This window comes from Typha angustifolia, chromosome 13, assembly GCF_048772165.1.
Source record: "Typha angustifolia cultivar Huaian chromosome 13, ASM4877216v1, whole genome shotgun sequence".
Taxonomy (NCBI): domain Eukaryota; kingdom Viridiplantae; phylum Streptophyta; class Magnoliopsida; order Poales; family Typhaceae; genus Typha; species Typha angustifolia.
In genome coordinates, this window is record NC_133251.1 from 1,158,482 (window position 1) to 1,179,546 (window position 21,065).

The 21,065-nt window shown below is 38.6% G+C and overlaps 4 protein-coding genes and 1 long non-coding RNA gene across 7 annotated transcripts; 1 reads left to right on the forward strand and 4 right to left on the reverse strand.

Annotated features, from left to right (window-relative positions):
• Positions 1-71: 71 nt before the first annotated feature.
• On the reverse strand, positions 72-1,402 carry LOC140773313 (protein RGF1 INDUCIBLE TRANSCRIPTION FACTOR 1-like). Of its 2 annotated transcripts, none has more exons than XM_073115796.1 (3): positions 986-1,402; positions 617-882; positions 72-438 (listed from the first exon to the last, which is right to left on the reverse strand). In XM_073115796.1, the coding sequence occupies exons 1-3, from the start codon at positions 1,166-1,168 to the stop codon at positions 327-329; spliced, it is 561 nt and encodes a 186-aa protein (XP_072971897.1). In that variant the 5' UTR covers positions 1,169-1,402; the 3' UTR covers positions 72-326. The 2 variants fall into 2 exon arrangements, with proteins under 2 accessions (XP_072971897.1, XP_072971895.1); XM_073115794.1 differs by having other exon boundaries at positions 667-882; positions 986-1,400.
• Positions 1,403-6,260: 4,858 nt separating this feature from the next.
• On the reverse strand, positions 6,261-7,739 carry LOC140774302 (transcription factor bHLH94-like). The gene is made up of 3 exons (XM_073117240.1): positions 7,122-7,739; positions 6,539-7,012; positions 6,261-6,448 (listed from the first exon to the last, which is right to left on the reverse strand). Exons 1-3 carry the CDS (start codon positions 7,674-7,676, stop codon positions 6,326-6,328), a joined length of 1,152 nt encoding a protein of 383 aa, XP_072973341.1. The 5' UTR covers positions 7,677-7,739; the 3' UTR covers positions 6,261-6,325.
• A 1,030-nt stretch (positions 7,740-8,769) lies between these two features.
• On the reverse strand, positions 8,770-15,165 carry LOC140774303 (uncharacterized). The gene is made up of 4 exons (XR_012106578.1): positions 15,101-15,165; positions 14,679-14,761; positions 11,519-11,629; positions 8,770-9,256 (listed from the first exon to the last, which is right to left on the reverse strand). It is a non-coding gene; the product is annotated as an uncharacterized lncRNA (long non-coding RNA).
• A 45-nt stretch (positions 15,166-15,210) lies between these two features.
• LOC140775101 (E3 ubiquitin-protein ligase Os03g0188200-like) lies at positions 15,211-16,432 on the forward strand. Its single transcript, XM_073118362.1, has one exon. It carries the CDS (start codon positions 15,319-15,321, stop codon positions 16,420-16,422), a length of 1,104 nt encoding a protein of 367 aa, XP_072974463.1. The 5' UTR covers positions 15,211-15,318; the 3' UTR covers positions 16,423-16,432.
• A 53-nt stretch (positions 16,433-16,485) lies between these two features.
• On the reverse strand, positions 16,486-20,962 carry LOC140775100 (uncharacterized). 2 transcript variants are annotated; one of them, XM_073118360.1, is made up of 4 exons: positions 18,406-20,962; positions 17,902-17,977; positions 17,625-17,707; positions 16,486-17,539 (listed from the first exon to the last, which is right to left on the reverse strand). In XM_073118360.1, exon 1 carries the CDS (start codon positions 20,499-20,501, stop codon positions 18,459-18,461), a length of 2,043 nt encoding a protein of 680 aa, XP_072974461.1. In that variant the 5' UTR covers positions 20,502-20,962; the 3' UTR covers positions 16,486-17,539; positions 17,625-17,707; positions 17,902-17,977; positions 18,406-18,458. The 2 variants fall into 2 exon arrangements, with proteins under 2 accessions (XP_072974461.1, XP_072974462.1); XM_073118361.1 differs by lacking the exon at positions 17,902-17,977.
• Positions 20,963-21,065: the final 103 nt, after the last annotated feature.

A 21,065-nucleotide genomic window follows, 5' to 3' on the forward strand; every position in this document is an offset into this window, starting at 1 on the left:
AATTATATCATGTTTATTACATCTGGAAGTACAGAAAACAAACTGTCTGTTATTGCTTGCTAATCTAATCATTCTTTTGAAAAAGAATAAACTGTTTAAGAGCAATAATAGCATATATAAGGAGGTACATTTTTCTGATGATGATGATATGAATAACTTTCTGTTTAGATATACACACTTTTCTTCTCTAGTGAGAAGAAGCTACAAAAAGTTACAAGCTTTATCTTAACAAACGCCCATTGGAGCTCTATGTGGAATCCCCTTTCTTCGTTTTGTCATTCTATATGTCATAATAGCTGGAGCTGGATTTTGTGGTGAGATGCAGTCTAGTGTAAGACCATCTGGATATGAACATTTTGATTGCTTTGATGAATCATCTTCAGATCTTGATTGAGTGTTCTCATAAAATTTTGCAGAATTTGATGTAGACATTGCCAACTGTTACCCCAAAAAACAAAACTGTTCAGTTTGAAAAAGAAGCTTGAAAATATATTCAGCATTATATTTTTGTTAAATTTTTTGCAAGGCCTAGTGGTAATTCCCTTGGTGGGTTTTGAGTTGGTTTATGTGCATGTTATAACTAAAATGCAAGTATAATGTGGCTTTGTTGTTCGACCTCACTGAAAGCTTTAGTTTCCTATGGAGAAGTGGCAATGTGACTTTCACCTTGCAACCCAAGGAGCAGAAGGTGAAGGCATCAAGAAGGCTCCTCCTGCAGTGCTCACAAGTATTGGTTACGCCTTTCCCGAGCCTTGGTTGTGGCCTTTCGTTCAAGAAGACAACCCTTGCGCCATTGATTATGTAAGTTTGCACCCCTGAAAGATCTAAGAACTTGTGTATCTCTGATATCCGGACCACGTCATGGTACGATGATCGTCTAATCTATCTCAACATATGATCAGCAAAAATTCACTATGAGAATATTGTTCATGGTCACTAATGACACAATTGTAGCATATTGAGGCCTATGAAAATTAATAAGAACCTGAATTGTCCGATGATCATGGTGATAGACGAGGCAAGAAGAGCAAATTGCGCCATTCGTGCAATCCAAGCAGTACATATTGCATTCATTTTTGCTTGAATCCAGGTGGGATTTGCAAGGATGGAAGAAAGATGTGCTTAGAAGGGAGTAAAGCCATGAAGGCCATGTCTTGGCCTTCTCCATCACTCCCTTTTAGTATAGTAATGGAATACAAGTTGCAAGGATAGAAGAGTGATAGTTTTATGGGGAGAAGTTATAGTTAAAGGAATGTGGTGTGGAAGATAGAGAGGAGGTTTAGTTGTTCTCCTCTTGTTTGATTTGGTATATATAACAAATGAACCATATTTCTAAAGTTGCTACCGTGACCTCATTGTTTGTTACCCTACCAAGCAAGGAGTTGTTGTCTTGAATATTTTAAGGAGCTCAATAGTTGTAGAACAACAATGGAAATTGATGTCTATGCTAATATAGTTCTTATGATAAAGAAATTTTTTTATCAGAATTGTAGAAAATTATTACAGCCAATTGCAAGCATTTTGATTTCACAGATACAGTGAACTCATACCTTTCCTCAGTTGCATTTCAATAATTTATCATTTTGATCAAAGGCAAATTATGCTTGCTGCAATTCTATATTGAAGCTAACAATATTATACTGTTTAGTTTCCTAATGTCTTCCATCCTTTATGAGGTCATGGCCCTTGTCACATTTCCTTCTGAAGTCTTTGCTTCATAACTTATTGCCCTGTTAGCTGATATTCTATTCTGTTATCAATCCTTATCCTCCTTTTCTCCACCTTTCTCCCATGCTATCTTTGTCACAATTCCTCTAGGTGATTTATTTTTTTCTTCTCTCATTCTCACTTTTTTCCAGTGGTATTCCTCGTTCTTGATCACCCTTACTCCTTTTCTTTTGAGCACAACAAAAAAGAATTTTAATTTGCTTCTATGGGTGGTTGTTAGCAGTATCATTCATATGATATGAGATATATTGATAATCTACTCTGTAACCACAAACTTTTGTTGTTTCATGGTTAGTAATTTGGGGAAAAAAATGAAACTATTGCTGACCATTTTTGGGACTATGTGCTGGATTTCATAATTACTAGCTATGACTTAATTTAATTTTTAAGTAGAATGAGAGAGAACCAAACGAGAAAGTTGAATTGAGAAAGTCTCCATCACAGAAGATTACAATCTGGTTCAGGTTTCCGACCTCCATAGTTTTTGTTGCCCTGTCTGAGGACTGATAGGAACAAAATAAATAAACTAATCTGCAACATTAAATTCATGAGTAGGAACAGCTGATATAACCTAAAAAGCATAAACAACTCCCTAACATATATACTTGATAATAGTTCTTAGATAAGATTAATCGAAGATTATGATTGATAGTTATGGCTAAATTAGTCAAGGTGGTTGAGCTTCCCCCAACCATCCTACCTAACGAATTAAACTATATGTCAACATAACCAACAAAAATTAAATCACATAAACAACTTCTCAGAATGTGTTACATGAGCTCTTTGTAATGATTGATTCATATGCTACTCTGAAGTGTATATGTGTTCTAACAAATAATATCACGGTTGGTTTATATGAAATAAGTTCAAATTCTAATGCAGCAGTTGGTTACATACTTATATGTTAACTTGAAGCACTTGCCATCCCTGTTATGTTTGATACTTTGATATGGAGGTAGGTTACATACCAACTCTCCTAGAAACAAATGAATCATGTAGCAAAAATTTATTTCTTGTAGTATGCTTTCAAATAATGCTCATGAGCTTCCCACTGGTCCATTTTTCATAAACTTGACAGTCCAAAATATTTGAGCCTAATTTTGTGTACACAGATGCTTATAAAGAGAAAGCATAATTACGAATCCGATTTTAATTCGGAGTCGAAGCTTCTATAAGCTCAATTCTATTTGCACAAGAAATGCAAAGCTATTTTGATTCATGAAAGATATTCTAATCAGAAACCTCTAGAGAAGTGTTGCAGGCTGCAGTAGAGTCTGTAACTTGGGAAGAACAGAGGTCTGTTCTGTTCATAAGCAGCATCCAATCTACTAGACTAAGACAAAGGCTAGAAAATGGGCTGGATAAAAGATTTCAACTCTTTTAAGGCCTTGGGCTGAGTTGAGCCTCTGGGCTGGTCTTTGATTCATGAAGTTTCAAATTTTTCTCCTGAAAAATTAACTTTCATGCAAATCAACCTTTCTTTTAGTAATTCAGCATCTGCAAACTTGACATCTCCTTGTTCTTTACAGTATCCTTTTATGACAGGATTAGTATGATTCCTGCAACAAGATTGTTGCATGTGCTGCGTTTTGGCACAATGCAAGATTCACATGCTAATATCTCCATCTATGTAAGAAGGATGTACGACGAAGTGTCGTCGGATTATGATAAATAATAATTAGGTAGTTGATATTTTCCAGATAATCCTAATATTTACAGATCCATATGATACTTCTCTATCCACTGCTACTGTTTCTGAACTTGGAAATGCTTCTTTCTGCAGTATAAATGGCACCTTATGAGATTCGTATCTGAATCAGATCTAACCTGATGCAATCTTTCTCAGTCAAATCAGACTAGATTAACTTCTTAGTTTTATTTCTAGCCTTGCAGTCAAATCATTCCTTTCTCATGATGAGAAGATTTCTTCTCTTCTCCAGTAGTAACCTCTCTTGTTAGTTAGGATCCCTTCATATAAGAGATTAGATTGTTTGGTGAATCTTGGCTGCATGCTCTGGCTTCTTGGTGATTGTTTGTTGAGAAGGGGAACAAAATTGAACAATTTAGATACTCCATTAAACTTATTCAGCAGGGATCATTGTGACAAAGATAAATAGCTAGAAAAGGCCCACTCTAGGTGAAGAAAAAAGAGGGGTCTCAGTAATTGTTTGTTCCTAAAAGCATTGGCATTTGTAGCTGGAAGCAGTGTCTATAGTAAACACATTATAATCATGGGCCCTAATACTCCTTTTAACTTAGAGAGTGGATCCATTTAATTGCCTAGTGACGATAATGTCGCCAATCATTCTTGACTTCTAGCCATACAAATTTGTTGTTTTCTTCCTACACTAGATTTTCCCTTCAGGGAGAAGTTTCCCTACATGCAATTACTTCCTTGTAATCTACAATATAAGGGAGAGGGGGGAGGGACCATCAACTTGGCATTTTGTGTGCATGTCAAACAGCAGTTCACCATGCATTCGCTCTAATCTATCTGGGTTATTTTCCACTCCTGTGGTCTTCCAGTGATCAGGTTGAGATCCTTGTTTTCTGTAAAGGTCCACCATTTAATGTGTCATTCTTGTCAAAACAACTAACATATTGCTGTCTCTTTGGCTGTTAGATGAAGCAAAGATTGATCCATATAATGTACCTATCTATATTTGGACAGCTATTTTAATTTGTCATTTCTTCATGAGACAAATTAATTCCTTGCTTTTGTCTTAGCGACATAACCCAGAATTAAATTGATTAGGGTTGCATAATTATTTTTAGGTAGTCTTCTCCTGCTTCTTTGTATGTCCAGAACTAAAGGTCCTCCTCACCCTCCACTGGAAGATGAAGTCAGAATGCTCTGTGTTTCATTTTTTTTAAAGTGAACATAGTCTCTATTGACTACTGGGTTAATTTACTGAGTTGCTTACTTTTTAAAAAAAAAGAAAAACATAGATGCCTTAAATTTTATGATCCAATTTGTGTGATTTGGAACATCTATCTGATGTAGAGTTCTTGGCATCTCTTGCAGAAATTGCTGCTTCCATTTTTCATCAAAATTGCTGCTTCACTTCTGAACACATATTTGATGGTTGTTTCCCTAGTTACTCAAGCATCCTGCCTGTTAACTAATCTGGAGTAGGACTTTTGGATATATGATATGACCATAAGTTTCTCTTAATGGTTTATGAGGTGAATAGTACCATGCCACTAGTCTATTAATCAGTCTGGTGAGTAGGAATTATTACAAGTGCATAATGTATTGCTTTTGGTTTTTGGTGAAGTAGGTTACCATTTACTTGTGAGATGGAAATTTACCACAGTTCATTGTAAAAAAAACAACTTGCCTCAGCAACCAAGGTCACTTTAAAAGTGAACAGAGAGAGATTGCAAAGGGATTCTATCAACTGACATGCAACTGTTCTGGCCTGTGGCTTTGGTAAGGCAGTGATTCGCATTGGCTAGTCTAAAATCCAATTGTACATTCTATTGATCTTGCTGGTGTTCAGCATTAATTAGCCATCAAAATAAATGCAACAAACAGATAAAGCTTGTTAAAATCTGAAATGAAACATTTTCTGAATATGGTCAGACCAACATCAATATAAGGCAACCTTGTCATGAGATTACTGTAGATGAGTGATGCTTACCTGATGTATTCTTCTCACCTTTTAGTCCATTCTTTCTTCTTTTATGCCATGCAATCTAATTTTATGAATCACATGATGTGAGATTTCTTTAGGCCTTTCATCCTTTAATTAATCATACCTTTAAGGTACTGCAGAAAGACCCACAGCTTAAATTCCCTGTTTATGCAATGGGGCACCATTCAGTAACTGGTACTGCTTGTTCTTTCTTGTCCATCTCCTTCCCACTTTGCTTGTTAGAAACTACTATTATAATACTTCATTTGTATCCTTTTTTAAAAACAAAGAAAAAGTTTTCACTGGAGAGATACCTGCATATCCTTTGTTTCTATCTTTCTTAGATGGCTTTAATTAACTCAAAAGATTCCCCTTATCTTGTACCTTCTTGCTGAACCCTAGTAGGCAAGAAACATATGCTTCATGGGCTTATCAAATAGTATGTTACTCACTATGTAGATAATAGTATTAATACAGATCTCAAACCATTTCATGTGACAGCTCTTTCTTTCACATATTCTACATTTGGGTGCAAGGACTAAGACCACTAGATAACCTTTTCTATATCAGCATAGCTTCATATATAAGAATTTAACTAATGCAGGTGTAGTAATAAACCAAAAAGAAAAACCATAATTAGATTCTTTTGAGACAGCATTAAACATTGGCAAGACTTATAGTATTAAGATTAGAAGCCAGATAATGAATGGGCCATTAATGTAATCATAGCCTCATAGATTAGAAGCCAGATGGTGACCTAAAAGGTGTTAGCTAATCAAATGTTGTTTATTAGCTCCTTGGATTCTTTATTGGGGATGACCTACCTATCTTTCTAAGTAATAACCAAATAGATCAAGAGAAAGACAGAGAGAGAGAGAGAGAGAGAGAGAGAGAGATTTTAATGGGCTAGCTTACCAATAATGAGCTTCAATTACATATCATAAGCACAACATCATCAACTATTTCAGGCAATTATCATGTACATTATCACGAAAATTAGCCTCTTCTTCAATCCTGCCTAGCATTTGATACACTGCCGTCGCAATCTCATCCACAGAAGTAAATTGACAATCATCTTCCACCTACCCAAAAAAAAAAAAGTAATTATCTTTCAATCCATAGCACCAAATGAAGAATAGAAAGAAAAAAAATATACAACAGTTTGATCATACCTTAAGACTGAAAGAATAGAGCACCATTTGATCAAGAGTGGTGACATTAAGATGCAATGGTGTGAATCTTAAATTCTGCAAACCCACAACCATCTTGAGCAATTGCTTCGGCCTTCTCCTTGAGAGGACCTTCAAGTTTGCATGGCTCTCCACCATCGTCACTTCAACGTCAGCCATCGCAGGATGGCCCTCCGCCATCATCTTGCTACTACCACCACTATTACTACTACCATTATTGTTGTTGTTGTTGTTGTTGTTGTTGTTGTTATTGTTGTTGTTGCTGCTGTTGTTATTACTGCTACTCGTAGAAGAACATGAATATTGCGGAAATGTGAAAAAATTTGCAAAAGGAGATATGAGGCCAGATGCATCCGTCCTTTGCTTTAGCCTCTTCTGGACTTCAAGTGATTGCAGAATTTGCTCCAATTCCTTAACATAATTTATCGCCCCTCCAACTATTGATGCTTGATCACCCTAACAAATTGTAAACAAATGCATTCTAACTAACTATACACCAAATTGAATACAAGGAACTTTAGGGGAGTTATGTGTGTGTGTGTGTGTGTGTGTATCTATCACTTACTCTTTGGACATAGGATGGTGGCATAAGAGATCGAAGTACGGCTAAGTATTCATTCATTTGTTTCCTCCTGTTGCGCTCCACAGCAATGTGAGTCATCCTCTGGTTCTCAACCTCCTCCTTGTTCTTCATGCTCTTCGCCCGCCGCCGCTTTTTCCGCCCGGTTGCGCCGTCGCCGGTCTCCCAATCCATCGGCATTCCACCGCCGCCGGCCGCCAAATCCGGCGACGACGAATTCAGGTTGCATTCTTCATGGTTTTGCACCCAGGAGGAGCAAGAAGTGTCCCAATTGCCACTGCCCATGTTGCATTCTATCATCAAATCCTTCTCCTCCAAACCAAGTTCATAGCCCCAAGCTCCTCCTCCTCCTCCTGCTCCTCCTCCTGCTCCTCCCCCTCCACCTCCTCCTCCTCCTCCTCCCATGGTGGAGTACAAGTCTTTGCAAGTGTAACCAAAGAGGTCTTGGGGGAATACTACTGCTTCCAATGCCATGGTCTCACTCACATAAGCACAAGCTTCAATACCAACACTAGCCCAGCTCACCTTACCCTCCTCCATGGGAGAGGGATGGGGATGGGCTTTTTAAAGGCAACTGAGACACAAAGAGAACACCAACAGCGACTGGCCACGTGAGAGCAAGAGGGAGGAGAAAAGCTTCTGTTAGCAATGATTAATTCTAAACAAGGAAAAGAAAAAGAAAAAAGAAAGATGGACTACTTGGAGATTAGATTCTTCCCAAAAAGATTTTATTTCATGTCCTAACTTTTAGTATCATTCTACTTTCTAGTTTCTACTACCATCATGTAGGTAGTAATAGTATATTATAATAACACATTGTATATATATTTATATATATATATATATATTGTAAAGTCTCCAACTAAAAAGCTTAAAAGCTTTTAAAGCTAATAGAAAACTATGGATATTTTTTTATTTATCTATATCATAACATCTTCTTTTAACTTCTGAACTAAAAATATGTTTAACGGGACTATGAAGTGAAAGACAAAACTTATATGAATAGAAGTTTTAAACTCATAATATCTATTTTGATACCATATTAACTACTAATTTCGATTTTTACTAGGCTTTAATTTGATTTGTTAATATGGGAAAAGAAAAATCAGGAGACAAGAGGGTTGGGAGGAAAGTTGAAAAGGCTGCCAGATGAACAGGATGAGAGATTCTATTGGCCTTGAAGAAGGGAGGTATCAGAGAAAGCCATGTGTTTGTGCAGTAGGGGAAGGATGGTTATGAAGGTAATCAACTTCACACCCAAGCTTTAGTTATATTCACTGCATTTATTTATTTATTTTTTAATTTTTTCGAGAAATAAGTCTTCACTGCCTTTTTGTCTTCCTCATATTTCTATATAATATAAAATGATCTTTTAATAAGTCTTCGCTGCCTTTTGTCTTCCTCATATTTCTATATAATATAAAATGATATATATATTTTTTTTCTCCTCTTCTGTCTTTTGAACACTAACATTTAATATATATGTATATATATATTTGCATGCATGCGAAGAAGGCGAATGAAATACATTCTTTTGTCATTTTAAGACAGGTTGTAAAAATCTATATGAAAACTATATTATGAAACATTATGAAGTTTGAACAAGATTAGAAAGAAAGAGAGTATGGATTCAGAGTATATTATGGAGAAAGAAACTATTCAAGTGCAGGGTCCCTGCAGCTCACTGTCAAGAACACTGACTGATATGTCTCTCAAAGGTTAAGCTCATGTTGTTTCTGATACAATGAAGGATTGCTTGCATTTGACATGCTTATGAGGAAATAATGGATAAAAACAAGTAAAAAATCAGCGGCGGAGCACCGGGTTTTTATGATTCCTTGGTCGAATTCGACAAAAAAACCCAACATGTTGCAGAGCTGACAGACTTGGAATTTTGTATAGTTTCTTGTACGACTGGGAATTTTCAGTTGCAAGGTAGTATTCTCTGATAGAGCTACGCATAAGTACGTCAAGCTGCTCTAATTAAAAGAGAAAACCCAACTGGCCCCCCATCTTGGTCTATTCCTAATCTCCCCTTGTTTAAGTGATTCGATGAAAGATTTGAGCCACAATTAACTAAACTAACAGCAGAGCAAGTGGCTTCTTCCTCTGTCCTATGCCTGCTTGGGAAGAGTGACAGAATCAAGATTAGTATTCCAATGTCAACATAAAGATCATTAGCAGATACAATTAGTAGTTAATAGCCTGATCAAGACAAGAAACTAATCAATCCACTGTTTTCATTTGACATGTTTTTTTAAAAAAAAATTAGACCCTGTCGGTGGACCCCCCCCCCCCTCCTCCTCCTCCTAATTATTCCTTAATCTGATTTCAAGTAACATACTACTCTCGGACCGTTTAATTAATTCGATAATGCGAAGATTTCGCTAATAGATTGCGTGGCTCCCCCAGCATATCTATTAATGATCTGATGGGAATGAGATGAAATTGCCATGGACAGCAGCAGACCACAACTCCTTTTACGTGTTCTAGAGTGCAACAAATGAGTCCATACTCTTCATTCAGGTGCTAAATGATGGATTAATACGTTGTCATTTCACTTTCAGCAATCTACTGTGTGATCCTGTGTTCCTGAAAAGGGCTTCAACTAGTGAGGGACCATTCAGAATTGACAGCATATCTTTATGTGGGGTAATTGCACTTGTTCATCTTCCATTAAATAATCCTCACTTATTCACCAATTGCAGCTAATACATCTGCTTCTTCTTCTTTTCTAATGTGTTTCTCTCATATGAATTAGCTTCTAAATAGATTACAGTAGGGCCCAAATTGGATTCAATTGAAGCATGGCATAGAAAATGACTTGCTTGCTTACCCTATACTTCTTCTTCCTTCTTCTTCTTCTTTCCATAATATATATTGCGTCTCAGATCACATAATCTTCTATACATTTTGTTGTCTTGTTTCTAGTCAATTTCATCAACAACTATGCTATCCTTTCTAGATCTTCCCTCATTGTGTATGCATAAGCACATAGGTGCAAGTTGTGCCTATTGCATGAATAATTTATCATTTTCACCAGTCCCCCTGCTATCTCATAAAGTCATGGAGACATTCAGATATTCATCCTCTTGCATCAAAAAATAATATATGAAAATATGGACACCCAAGTCATCACATACAGTAATGATCTCATTCTTTAAAAAAAAAAAAAAAATCTTTAATTAGGTAATGGTAGCTCCAAGTGTTTCACTTACATCTCACTCTCCTTAACTAGCTGATTAAAAAAAAAAAAACTAGATTAAGCAAAATAGAAGAAAGAAGGTAAAGGGAAGAAGAGAGTAACAATAAAAATAATAATCATAATCATAATAATAACAATAAAAAAGAGAGTAACAATGTTGATGCTCTTAAAATAGTTTTAACTTGCACCAAACACTGCATGTGTGTGAGAGGGGACTGGACAAGAGCTACCATGTTTTGTCATCATCATGTCTAGGAAAAGATGATAACTTGTAAGCAAGGTTACAATCCAGTAGATTGGCTTGTCTCTTTCCTTCTCCTCTGCCTCTGGGCCCTATCGAGCTGCAAAGCCAAAGGCTTACATTCCACTACTTATCTCCCAACACCAAGCACAGAATCCAGAAGCCCCCTACTGCATCATCTCCATTCCACCACACACATGTAGAATGTATGATGGCATGGCAGCTTGCAATCCAAAGAAAAACTTGGATTCAAGCATGTAATAAATTTAAATTCAATTCAATGTGGAATGCTCTCCATTTTGCGGTCTCCTCCCTACATGAGATTCTTGATGCTAATACATTTCAGTTTAACTTACAATACCCCAATAGACATTCATACAGTAAACTTTTCTCATCCCTCCCAGTTATCCACTAATAATTCTTCATGATAACTCAATGGTGATGGAATTTTGTGCAACTCCAGAAAACCAGGATTAGACCTAGAAAGCTACATCACAATCCGGCAGACATCATTAGACTACCGGCATTGAAATTTGCATCCCAAAAACACTAAGTTGCATGCATGCAGCTATGTCCTTGCTATCAATGCATATTCCAGGCCAGTGGAATAACCTGATGGTGTCATCAATGGCAGGCCTAAGAACAAAAGAAAGAAGAGCATGGTAGTGTCGTCAACTGCCGACATTTATGCCACTTTGAGTGTGTCATTTGTCATAATCATATTAACCCAGCTAAGCAAAGATCCACAAACTTGTTAATAGCAATAGCAACTAGGTCTCCAATAATCCTGAGCTAGGTTTTTAGATGTCCTATTAATGTAGCTACACTATCATCTCAATACAACCCACATGAAACCTCCATATCATCCACAATTAATTTTCTTATACAACAAGATATTTAAATATGTTTGATGCTTTAGATAAACAGCATTAATACCTGCAGCCCTAGTCATACATAGGATGTCTGTGGATGCACACCATTTGAATAGCTGAGAATGACAGCATTTTATTTTGCTCTCTTGCCATTGTTAATATTCTTATGTTGTAACTACAAAAGAGAGAGAAAAAAAAGGTGTTAGCCATGAAAATAATAATAATAAAGTGCGAAATATTAATGTTCAAGAAAATATAATAAAAAAAAACAACTTATGGAAAGAATCTAACATGGACAAAATAAATAACTTGGTACCATACCCAATAAAAAAATAAAACAAGTTATGGTGTGGTGTGGTCAAGATCAACCTTTTACAAGGGTATAGTTGATCCTTATGACTGATTAGGACCTGCCAACTTTTGAAAAATAAATTTGGGACAACTTTTTCCTCCTCAATTTATGTAAACCATACCGCCATTTTTAATCCAAACAATGATTTTATAATATTTTGTCAAACAGCCAGATATCTTCCTCATAGTTTTATGAAGGTTTGCACTAATTTTTAAGAACCATATAAAGTGTCAGGGAATCTCAGGCTTAGTTTACTAAGCCTTAGTACAGATGCAATTTCAGAAGGCATTTTTGTCTCTATGGGGTCTGGGTGCTTAGGAAAGCTAAACAAAATGTTGCCTCGGATAATGTAAACAATGAAGAGTTTGCATGCATGCTAAAGCAAAAAGAAATGAAGAGTTCATCATGCCACTCAAGCCTCATAATTATCCATTGATATGACCTAATATTCCCAAATGTGGTGTTCCAAAAGTAGCCAAGACATAATAGTTTGAGACAAATTAGAGTATGAACAAATGATAGAAGATTGAAGAAGAAAAAGAAGAAGAAATTTGTTCAGTTCTCTATTAGCGTCCATATCCATGATTTATCCTTGTTAGTCATCATCAAAGTACTTTCATTTTCCTAACCTTCTGGGGATAAAAGTATCAGAGTACTTTGAAAGAATCAAAACTTTTTAATTACATCTAAACTTGGAAAGGAGACAGAGAAAAGGGAAATGAGAAAAGAAGCCTACCTATATATCCTTTTAAATTTAATTTAATTTTGGGGAGCAAATTAGCTTACATATAATTTTGGAATCCTTCAACTCACCTACTTCCCAACAAACGATTCCAATATATCAATCATAACAATTATTTTGTCCCCCTCCCCTCATTCTCTTTTCTCTCTTTCTCTCTTTCTCCTTTCCCTCTTCCTCCTTTCCCCTCTCCCCCCCCCCCCCCCCCCCCCCCCCTAAAAGCCTCCCAAACATTCCTTACGCGCGAGAACTCGTCAACAACCACTTACAACTTCGCCGTGTTTCATCATGATCTGTACTCCCCGAATAGATTCGGGGACACGCGGCAAGACGCGCAGCCACCGACGTGACGCGTGGCGTTGTCGCCACGCGTTTGGACGGACCGCTCCTCCGAACCCCTTCTCAGCCAACCACGCGGCTGGAGCGTTGACGAATGGGGCCGTGGGCCCATTTCCTGGCCCATAGAATTTCCCAACTCTCAAAACCGCCCCTTCAAAGCTGTTTCCCTCCCATTCCCATTCTCAAATTACCAACCTACCTACCACCTAACCTTCCACTCATTCACATAGTAAGTAGTAAGTAAAAAAGCTCATTGAGTTGGGTTGGGGACTTTGGGTGGTGGTGGTGGTGGATTAGATTAGATTAGATTAGATTGGGTTTCCTTCACAAAAGGGAAATGAAAGGACAGTGAAAGGATTGGGGTACATCTGTGCAGGGATTACAAGACAAAATTATATATATAAAAGAAATATGATTAAATTAAATATATAAAAACAATAATAATAATAATAATAATAATAAACCCCCGGAAGCTAGCATTGGTCAAAATATTCCCCCCAGCAAAATCATATGCTTTTCTGAATGCAACAATAGGGCTCAATTATTCTAAATATAAAACTAATACTGTCAATGTAGTACGTACTATAAAACACAAGTACCTTTGTGCACCTATAGTGACCTAGGAGTACATATTTGGATCTTGCTCCCTTGTCCCGTGATACATTGGTTTTATCGAGTTTGAGATGATTGGGAATTCACATGAAGGAGATGATTGGGGTGTGTGAATCTTATGCACGGTGGTGAGCTGTGGAGCTTTTCTTGGACTCTTATCTCTTGTACCTTTGCCTGGGTTTCCTTTGGACAGGAATCATGCCTCATGCCCTCATGCCTCATGAGTCATGCCCCATGCCCATGCCCATGCCCATGCCCATGCCACCGACAATTTCACAATACCGGAGATACTTTTTCTCATTTCGGCCCAATTGCAACCACTCTTTCCCTGGCCTTTTGGGTCCGAAACTTTAGCCCAATTTACTATGACGATTATTGGATTTATTGACGTATCTATAATCTATGGTAGTAGTAGTACATGATAGCAACTAGATTATAGATTATTATCGTAGTCATCATAAGTCTCCTCCTTAATTCTTAGATAAATACCCTACGTGATTTTAATTCACTTTAAAAATACGTAGTGGGTGATAATAATGATAATAATACAAATATATGCTGCACGAATATAGAGGATGTATATTTTTTTAAAAGGATACTAAATTCCATAATTAATCAAAACAAGACGGCCGATGTTAATTTATTTTAAAATAAAAATACCTATAAAAGTAATGCAATTGTACTTCTTTTATTATTTAGTCAGTTTTAATTAATATTTAGGTTTGAGTACATCAAATCATGTGACTCGTACAAAATTATATCTTAATTATACTTTTATTTATTTTAAAAAAAATATATTTATTTTAATTTTACAACTAGAGCACCCTTTCTGATAAATAATAAAATAATCAAAGAGTAAAGACAATTAAATAATTTTTTAAGCATTTGGTAAAACCTTAATTGAGTTGTATGCTTCACCACCGATTCAACCGCTGAGCCAGCTGATTTTTACTAGATTATATATATTTTTGGTAAATTGATCCAACTTGGCTGTCGGATCATCGGTTTCCTACCAGTATTTGATGCTATGCTATATTTTCTTTGATCAATGTACTAAGTCTACATAATAAGTTGCATCCACAGTAATTTTGCACGTATGGAAGTAACAAGTCCTATATTGATGAAAAATATAAAATTTGGCCCAAATTTGAGAAAATACAAAAGAGATGTACTACTGCTTACCGTTGATCCAAAAGCTTCAAATATTCTCTTGAAGCCGGATGGATGAGCCTTTTTGAAGCTAATTTAGCATGTCGATCCATTAGCTGCTAATGAACACAGGTTAGGTGGTTTAGTGATGCCAGTCGACATCGTCAAGTTCATAATCATATAGCTTATGATTTTTTTGAGAGATAATCGTATAGCTTATTACTCCCATATCAAAATTAATATACTAAATGTTAAATATATATCCATAATTCCCTTTATATTAATATCACTTACCCAATGACGAAGGAAACCATACTTAATACTTATCAAGTATTAAATATATATATATATATATATTTAAAAAAACAAAAAAACTTATCAAGTAGTGGTTCCCATCTTCAATTAAATATTTGAAATTAATGAAAAATAATTATATTATTAAAGTAAGAAATTACCTGATTAGTTGTTGACAATCCACGTGTCGTCTCAATAACCACAAAAGTCAAACAAGAAAAGCCGGTGACCGAGTTCCCTCCCTCCCTCCCTCCCTCCCTTCTCCCCCTCATCCAGTTTGACTCCCACCACCATTCACGTCACCGCACGATCCCCTCCTCCCAATATAACTCACACACCTCAAAATGGCCGCGCCACCGCACGATTCCCGAATCCTCTAATGCCGACGAACGACCGCCGTCCGATCCTTCCCCTCCTCCTGCTTCTCGTCACCGCCCGGTCGATCTCATCCCAACCCTTACCCCCACCGCCCACCTCCTCCCGCTTCTCCCCCAGCTTTACCCTCTCAGCCGCCATCATCTTCATTACTTTAATCTTCGCCTTCTTCTTCCTCAGCTTCTTCTCCGTCTACATCCGCCGCTGCGCCGAAAACCATCTCGCCTCCTCCGCCGCCGCCGCCGCCGCGGCCGAGAATGCAGCGGCCGGCGGTGGAGCCGGAGGAGTTCGGCGACGCGGCCTCGATCCGGAGGTGTTGGAGTCGCTCCCGACGATGGTATACGCGGCGGTGAAGGGGATCAAGGCGGGAAAGGGCCCCCTCGAGTGCGCGATCTGCCTCTCCGAGTTCGAGTCGGACGAGGAAACCCTGCGACTACTTCCCGGATGCTGCCACGTCTTCCATGCCGAATGTATCGACCCCTGGTTCGCCTCCCATGTCACGTGCCCCGTGTGCCGCTCCAACCTCTCCGATCCGGCCGTGCTCGCCGCCGATCGCTGCCTAGTCGGCGAGGAGGCGTCGGTTCCGCCGGACATCGGAGTATCCGTGGAGACGGAGGAGATCGACGTGGAGAGGCCGGATCTGGACCGGATCTCGCGTCGGAGGTCACAATCGGCGGAGGGAGAGGATAGGTACACTCTGCGGCTGCCGGAACACGTGAGGATGGAGATCGAGGAGGAGGTCAGGCATCGGAGGGCGGCGAGCCTCGCCGGAATGGCCAGCTCGAGGAGGGGGAACGGGCAGTGGAGCTCGTCGTTGAGGACGGTATCGGGGAGGAGGAAGAGAGGAGAAGGGGAGGCGGCCCAGGCGGGAGAGGGGTCGTGTAAGCGGATCTTTCCCCTTAACGGTACTCCGATAGGTGAGCATAGCGGAGGAGGAGGTGAGAACGTTGAATCCGCTAACGTAATCGGATCCCACCCGGAAAGATATTATGCACATACCGTGACCCTTACCGGGTTTGTCTTTCAAGGCGACGTAGCAGCAAGTGATTGGAACCCCGATATATTCCAGGTCTCGACTGCTCTGCAATCACCCCGAGCTCCCCAATAATAATGGGTTTGAATTTGTTACAACAAAATTTGATGATTTCAAAAGGCGTCGAAATTTGATATGGTTTTTGTACAGTTTGATTCTACTTTCCAGATAGTTATTTGATTTATTTTGGTTCAGATAAAGCTAGCTATTCGATCTCCTGGCAAGAGATAAAATATTGTCTGATTGATATAATGCACCTGCTTAAACACTTTGAAGGAGATTTTAACTTTACAAAAGGTGTAACATAATGCAAAAATTGTACAAAAGTTGGGTAATCTTGATGCATCTTTTGTGGATTATGGAGTTCAAGCATTGAGGATATCCAATTAATGGTTTCAATAGGAGTGTCCAAAGTGGCAAATGATCTAGCTGTAACCAATGCTATGGGAAGATGAATAATTATATGTAAGGCCAAGGCCTCCCACTCAACAACCCATGTAATTCAATCTTCACCTATACAGCCTTTTCTTGCAAACATCCTACACTGTTAATGTTAGCATTGTTGCTTCTTCACAAGCTGCATTCATCTCTGATCTCAGTTACAAAAGTCAGGTTCCTATTATCTCCTTCAGTGCAACAAGCCCATCTCTCTCTTCTTCCAGCTTACCGTACTTTGTGCGGCTCTGCTCAGGTGAACAGCATCTCAGCTCTCGTAAAGGCGTATGGATGGAGAGAGATGGTTCCAATACGCGAGGACACTGATTTTGGCAGGGGCATCATCCCATTCATCATCGATGGCCTCCAAGAGATCGGCGCTCATGTTCCCTATTGCAGTGTTGTTCCTGTATCTCTAACCAATGACCAAACTATGGCAGAGCTTTACAAATTAATGACCATGCGAACAAGAGTATTTATCGTGCACATGTCATACTCTATGGGCTCCATCCTCTTCTCATATGCATGGATCATGACAGATGCACTAGCAAACATTGTGGACTCAATTGTTGCTTCCACCATCATCTACACAATGAAAGGTGCCTTAGGTGTTAAAGCTGTATGTACCCAAATCGAGGGAGCTTGAAAGTTTCACAAGGAGATGGAGGAGACTTTTCTCCCTGCTGCTCTTCGTGTAGTATGCTGAGTGTATAATGGTTACTTTTGGAGTCTATTCATTTCTCAATACATGGGGTAGCTGAAGAAAAAAGTACCAAGTGATTTAGAATGCAATACAGATGAGCTTTTTACAAAAATAGTAAGGATAGTATTTCAGGCATCACCTTGCCAATGGCATCAGGAAGCAAGGAAGCCCATTACTAGTGTTTGAACAGCGCTTCATTACCATCATTGCAGCCCAAAAGCCCTGTGAAATAGCTTGAGATTAGTTGGAATTTAGTTAAGACTTGGAGTATACAGAATAATTATTCATAGAACTAGTCCCGAGAACAAAAATATAAAGGTGCACCCGGCAAGCAATATAAAGTTTTAGCTTGAACTATTGTATCATTTACAGAAAGACCAGATGACAAAAGTAATTGATCAGGAAGCAGCACTTACTAGTTGGCCTCGTCTTTCAGATGGCTCCATAGGTAATTCTTCATGCAAGTTTCATAACAAAGACTCTATCATGCACCTAAACAGGATGAACATCAGTTTTCTTAACATCAATCTGTCAAGCTGGAGCAGAGTTACTGCTCAGATGTGATTTTGTTTCTTTGCTATTTCAAATACTGACAAACTTTAATGATCCCTTCCGACTAGATAAATGGATTTGACATAAATAAATTCAATGCTGGCCTGCTTTATATGTATACGTATTTACATAAAAATGAGAAGTTCTTGATACGGCATCCCTATATATTTACATACATTAACTATAGAAGGTATTATACATAATTCAGAACAATTTCTTTAAATTAAGCCAGTGCCAGTAGAGAATGATGCACAATTTAGTTTGAAAGAACACAACATCAATGCGGCAGTCACAAAGATTTAGCAGAACATGCATTAAGTCGAACATACTATAAAGGAAAGTGAAAGAAATAGAATCCATCCACTTACCAAGATCAGAATGGAGCATAAGATAACAATAGGCAACCCAAAGTTGAGCCATGTCAAGTAGCTTCTAGCTGGAGTGAATGGACAGGCTTTTGAAGCTTTTTCATTAGCTCATGAATTGAAAATACTGTTCCTTTTGACACCTCATTTGAGAAGGCAGGTAAGTATTTCAACAATGTGTTGTCATCACCATCACTACTCAGAGAATCCAAAATAGTTGAAATAACTTTTGTATCAAGAGCGACATCCTTAGCTGCCATTTCACCAAGTAAATCAATGATCTCATTAGTTTCACCCTTTGCACTGTACCCACGTATAAGCGAATCATAAACGACGACATCGGGCGAGAAGCCACTAGCAATCATTTGCTCAAGCACTCTCTTGGCTTCCTTTAAGTGTCCTGATTTTGCAAATGAATTAACTAGAATGGAATATGTTATAGAATCAGGATTCAATCCCCTTTGCAGCATATCTTCAAGTAATTCTTTCACTGTAATAAGGTGCCCTGATTTGCAGGCTCCATTAATCAGAATACTAAAGGAGACGACATCAGGTTTGCAGTGATTCGTCATCTCATTAAAAATACTCATTGCCTGCTTCATCATATTTTGTTCACACATCGCTGCGATCAATGGATTATAATTAAATAAACTGGGACTAATTCCACTATCCTTCATTTCATACAGAATCCTTTCTGCAGCATCAACTTGCTTCATTTTGCAGAACCCGTTTATCATGATACTATAAGTAAAGGAGTTGGGCTTCAAACCAGAGCGAGTCATCTCCTTCATCAGCTGCATTGCCCTTTTAACTCCTTGGATCTTGAGAAGTCCATCAATCAATAGATTGTAGGTCACCAGATTACATGGATAACCGCTCATGACCATCCTCCTCTGGAGATCCAAGGCCTGCCTAATGCGACCTTTCTTACATAACCCATGTATAAGTGAGTTAAAAGTCATCACATCCGGCTCAACTTTAAATCTACCTTCAAGCATTTCATCAAGCACCTCCATTGCCTTATCAACCTGTAGTACATTGCAAAGGCCCACAATCAATGTGTTACAAGTAATCACATCTGGCTTAATTCCCTTTGCAATCACCTTCTCCAGTAGCTCAAAAGCATCTTGAATTAACCCTTCCTTGCATAATTGATTGATCAACACATTATACGTCACGATGCTTGGGTATTTGCCCCTTTCCACCATCAAATCCAACAGTTTCATTGCTTCCTTGACCTTACCCTCTTTGCATAGCCCATCAATCAAACCGGTGTATGTGACTACATCAGGCTGAATTCCACGCTCTGCCATGCCATTCAACATCCCGTTAACCTCAGCCCACCTCCCAAACTTGGAAAGACCATGAATCAAACTACTGTAAGTGACCACATTTGGCAAAATACCACTCTTCAACATTTCATCAAACAGCTCCACGGCTCTATCTAAAAGACCCATATCGCAATATCCACTGATAAGAGAACTGTATGCAACAACATCAGCATCAAGTCCTCGCCTTTTTAACTCATCCAACAAGACCACAGCTTCCTTCACTCTCCCAACCTTACAGAGGCCATTCATTAATATCGTATACGTCACCACATTAGGACGGCAACCAAAGTCTCCACCTTTATCCATCTCCTTCAATAAGTCGATGGCTTTCTCCACCCTCTTCTCCTTACAGAGCCCATTGATGAGAGTATTGTAACTAATAACGTCACGAGGAATCCAACGCCCACCCACTTCGCGAAACAGATCGATTGCCTCGGAAACGCTGCGAGCTTTGCAGAGGCCCTTCAATAGGAGATTGAGTAGATAAGTGCTCACGGGGTGGCCGAACTTGAAGACCAAAGCGAAGGCAGAGAACGCGGATCTGGGATCTTGGGCGCCTAAGAAAGAGGCTACTAGAGCTGTGAGAGTTGGGTAACTGGGTGGGATTTGCATCTGGGTCATGGTTTTGTAGGCGGAGAGGAAGGACTGGTGCTCGCCGGAGAGGAAGAGATTGTGGAGGTGGGAGTTCCATTGGTCGGAAGGAATCGCAGAGGAGGAGGAGGGAGAGATTAGAGAGCTCAAGGAACGAGCTTTGGGTATCCTCCTCATCTCGGACGTAGGGTTTTCTTTCAGGTAGTCGAAAGTGTGGTAGTCTTTGGGGTAGTAGTCGGGTTTAGAGAAAGGGAAACGCTAGGGATCCAAGTTCCGGGAAACGATACGAATTGGTAGTACTGGATTTATTTATTTATTTATTTTTTTCATTTTGCACCTTGCATTATGAACTTATTCAGTTTTTCTCACTTTCATAAAATCTCTCAATGCATTCAAGCATGCTTAACTGCAAAGCTTTGATAAGATTCGATGCTTTTCTAATGTTGATATGATCGCACTCAACACACAATCTCTTTTCACCAAATATTATTTGGTTTTGCTGATCACTTGTTAATCCTCTCGGTTGGATCTACATTAACTTCAAACTAGATCTCCTCACAAGATTTCTAAGACTAATCATGGCATAACTTTTGATAAAGTAACAGGTAACTAATTTCCAAGACCACAGGAGCCCACTAGTAATGATTAAGGATCTCTTTATTTCCTTATAACCTTTCAAGCCCACAACAGCAAGGCAGTAATCAAAAGCAGGTTATAGTAATTTGATCCACAAATCACCAA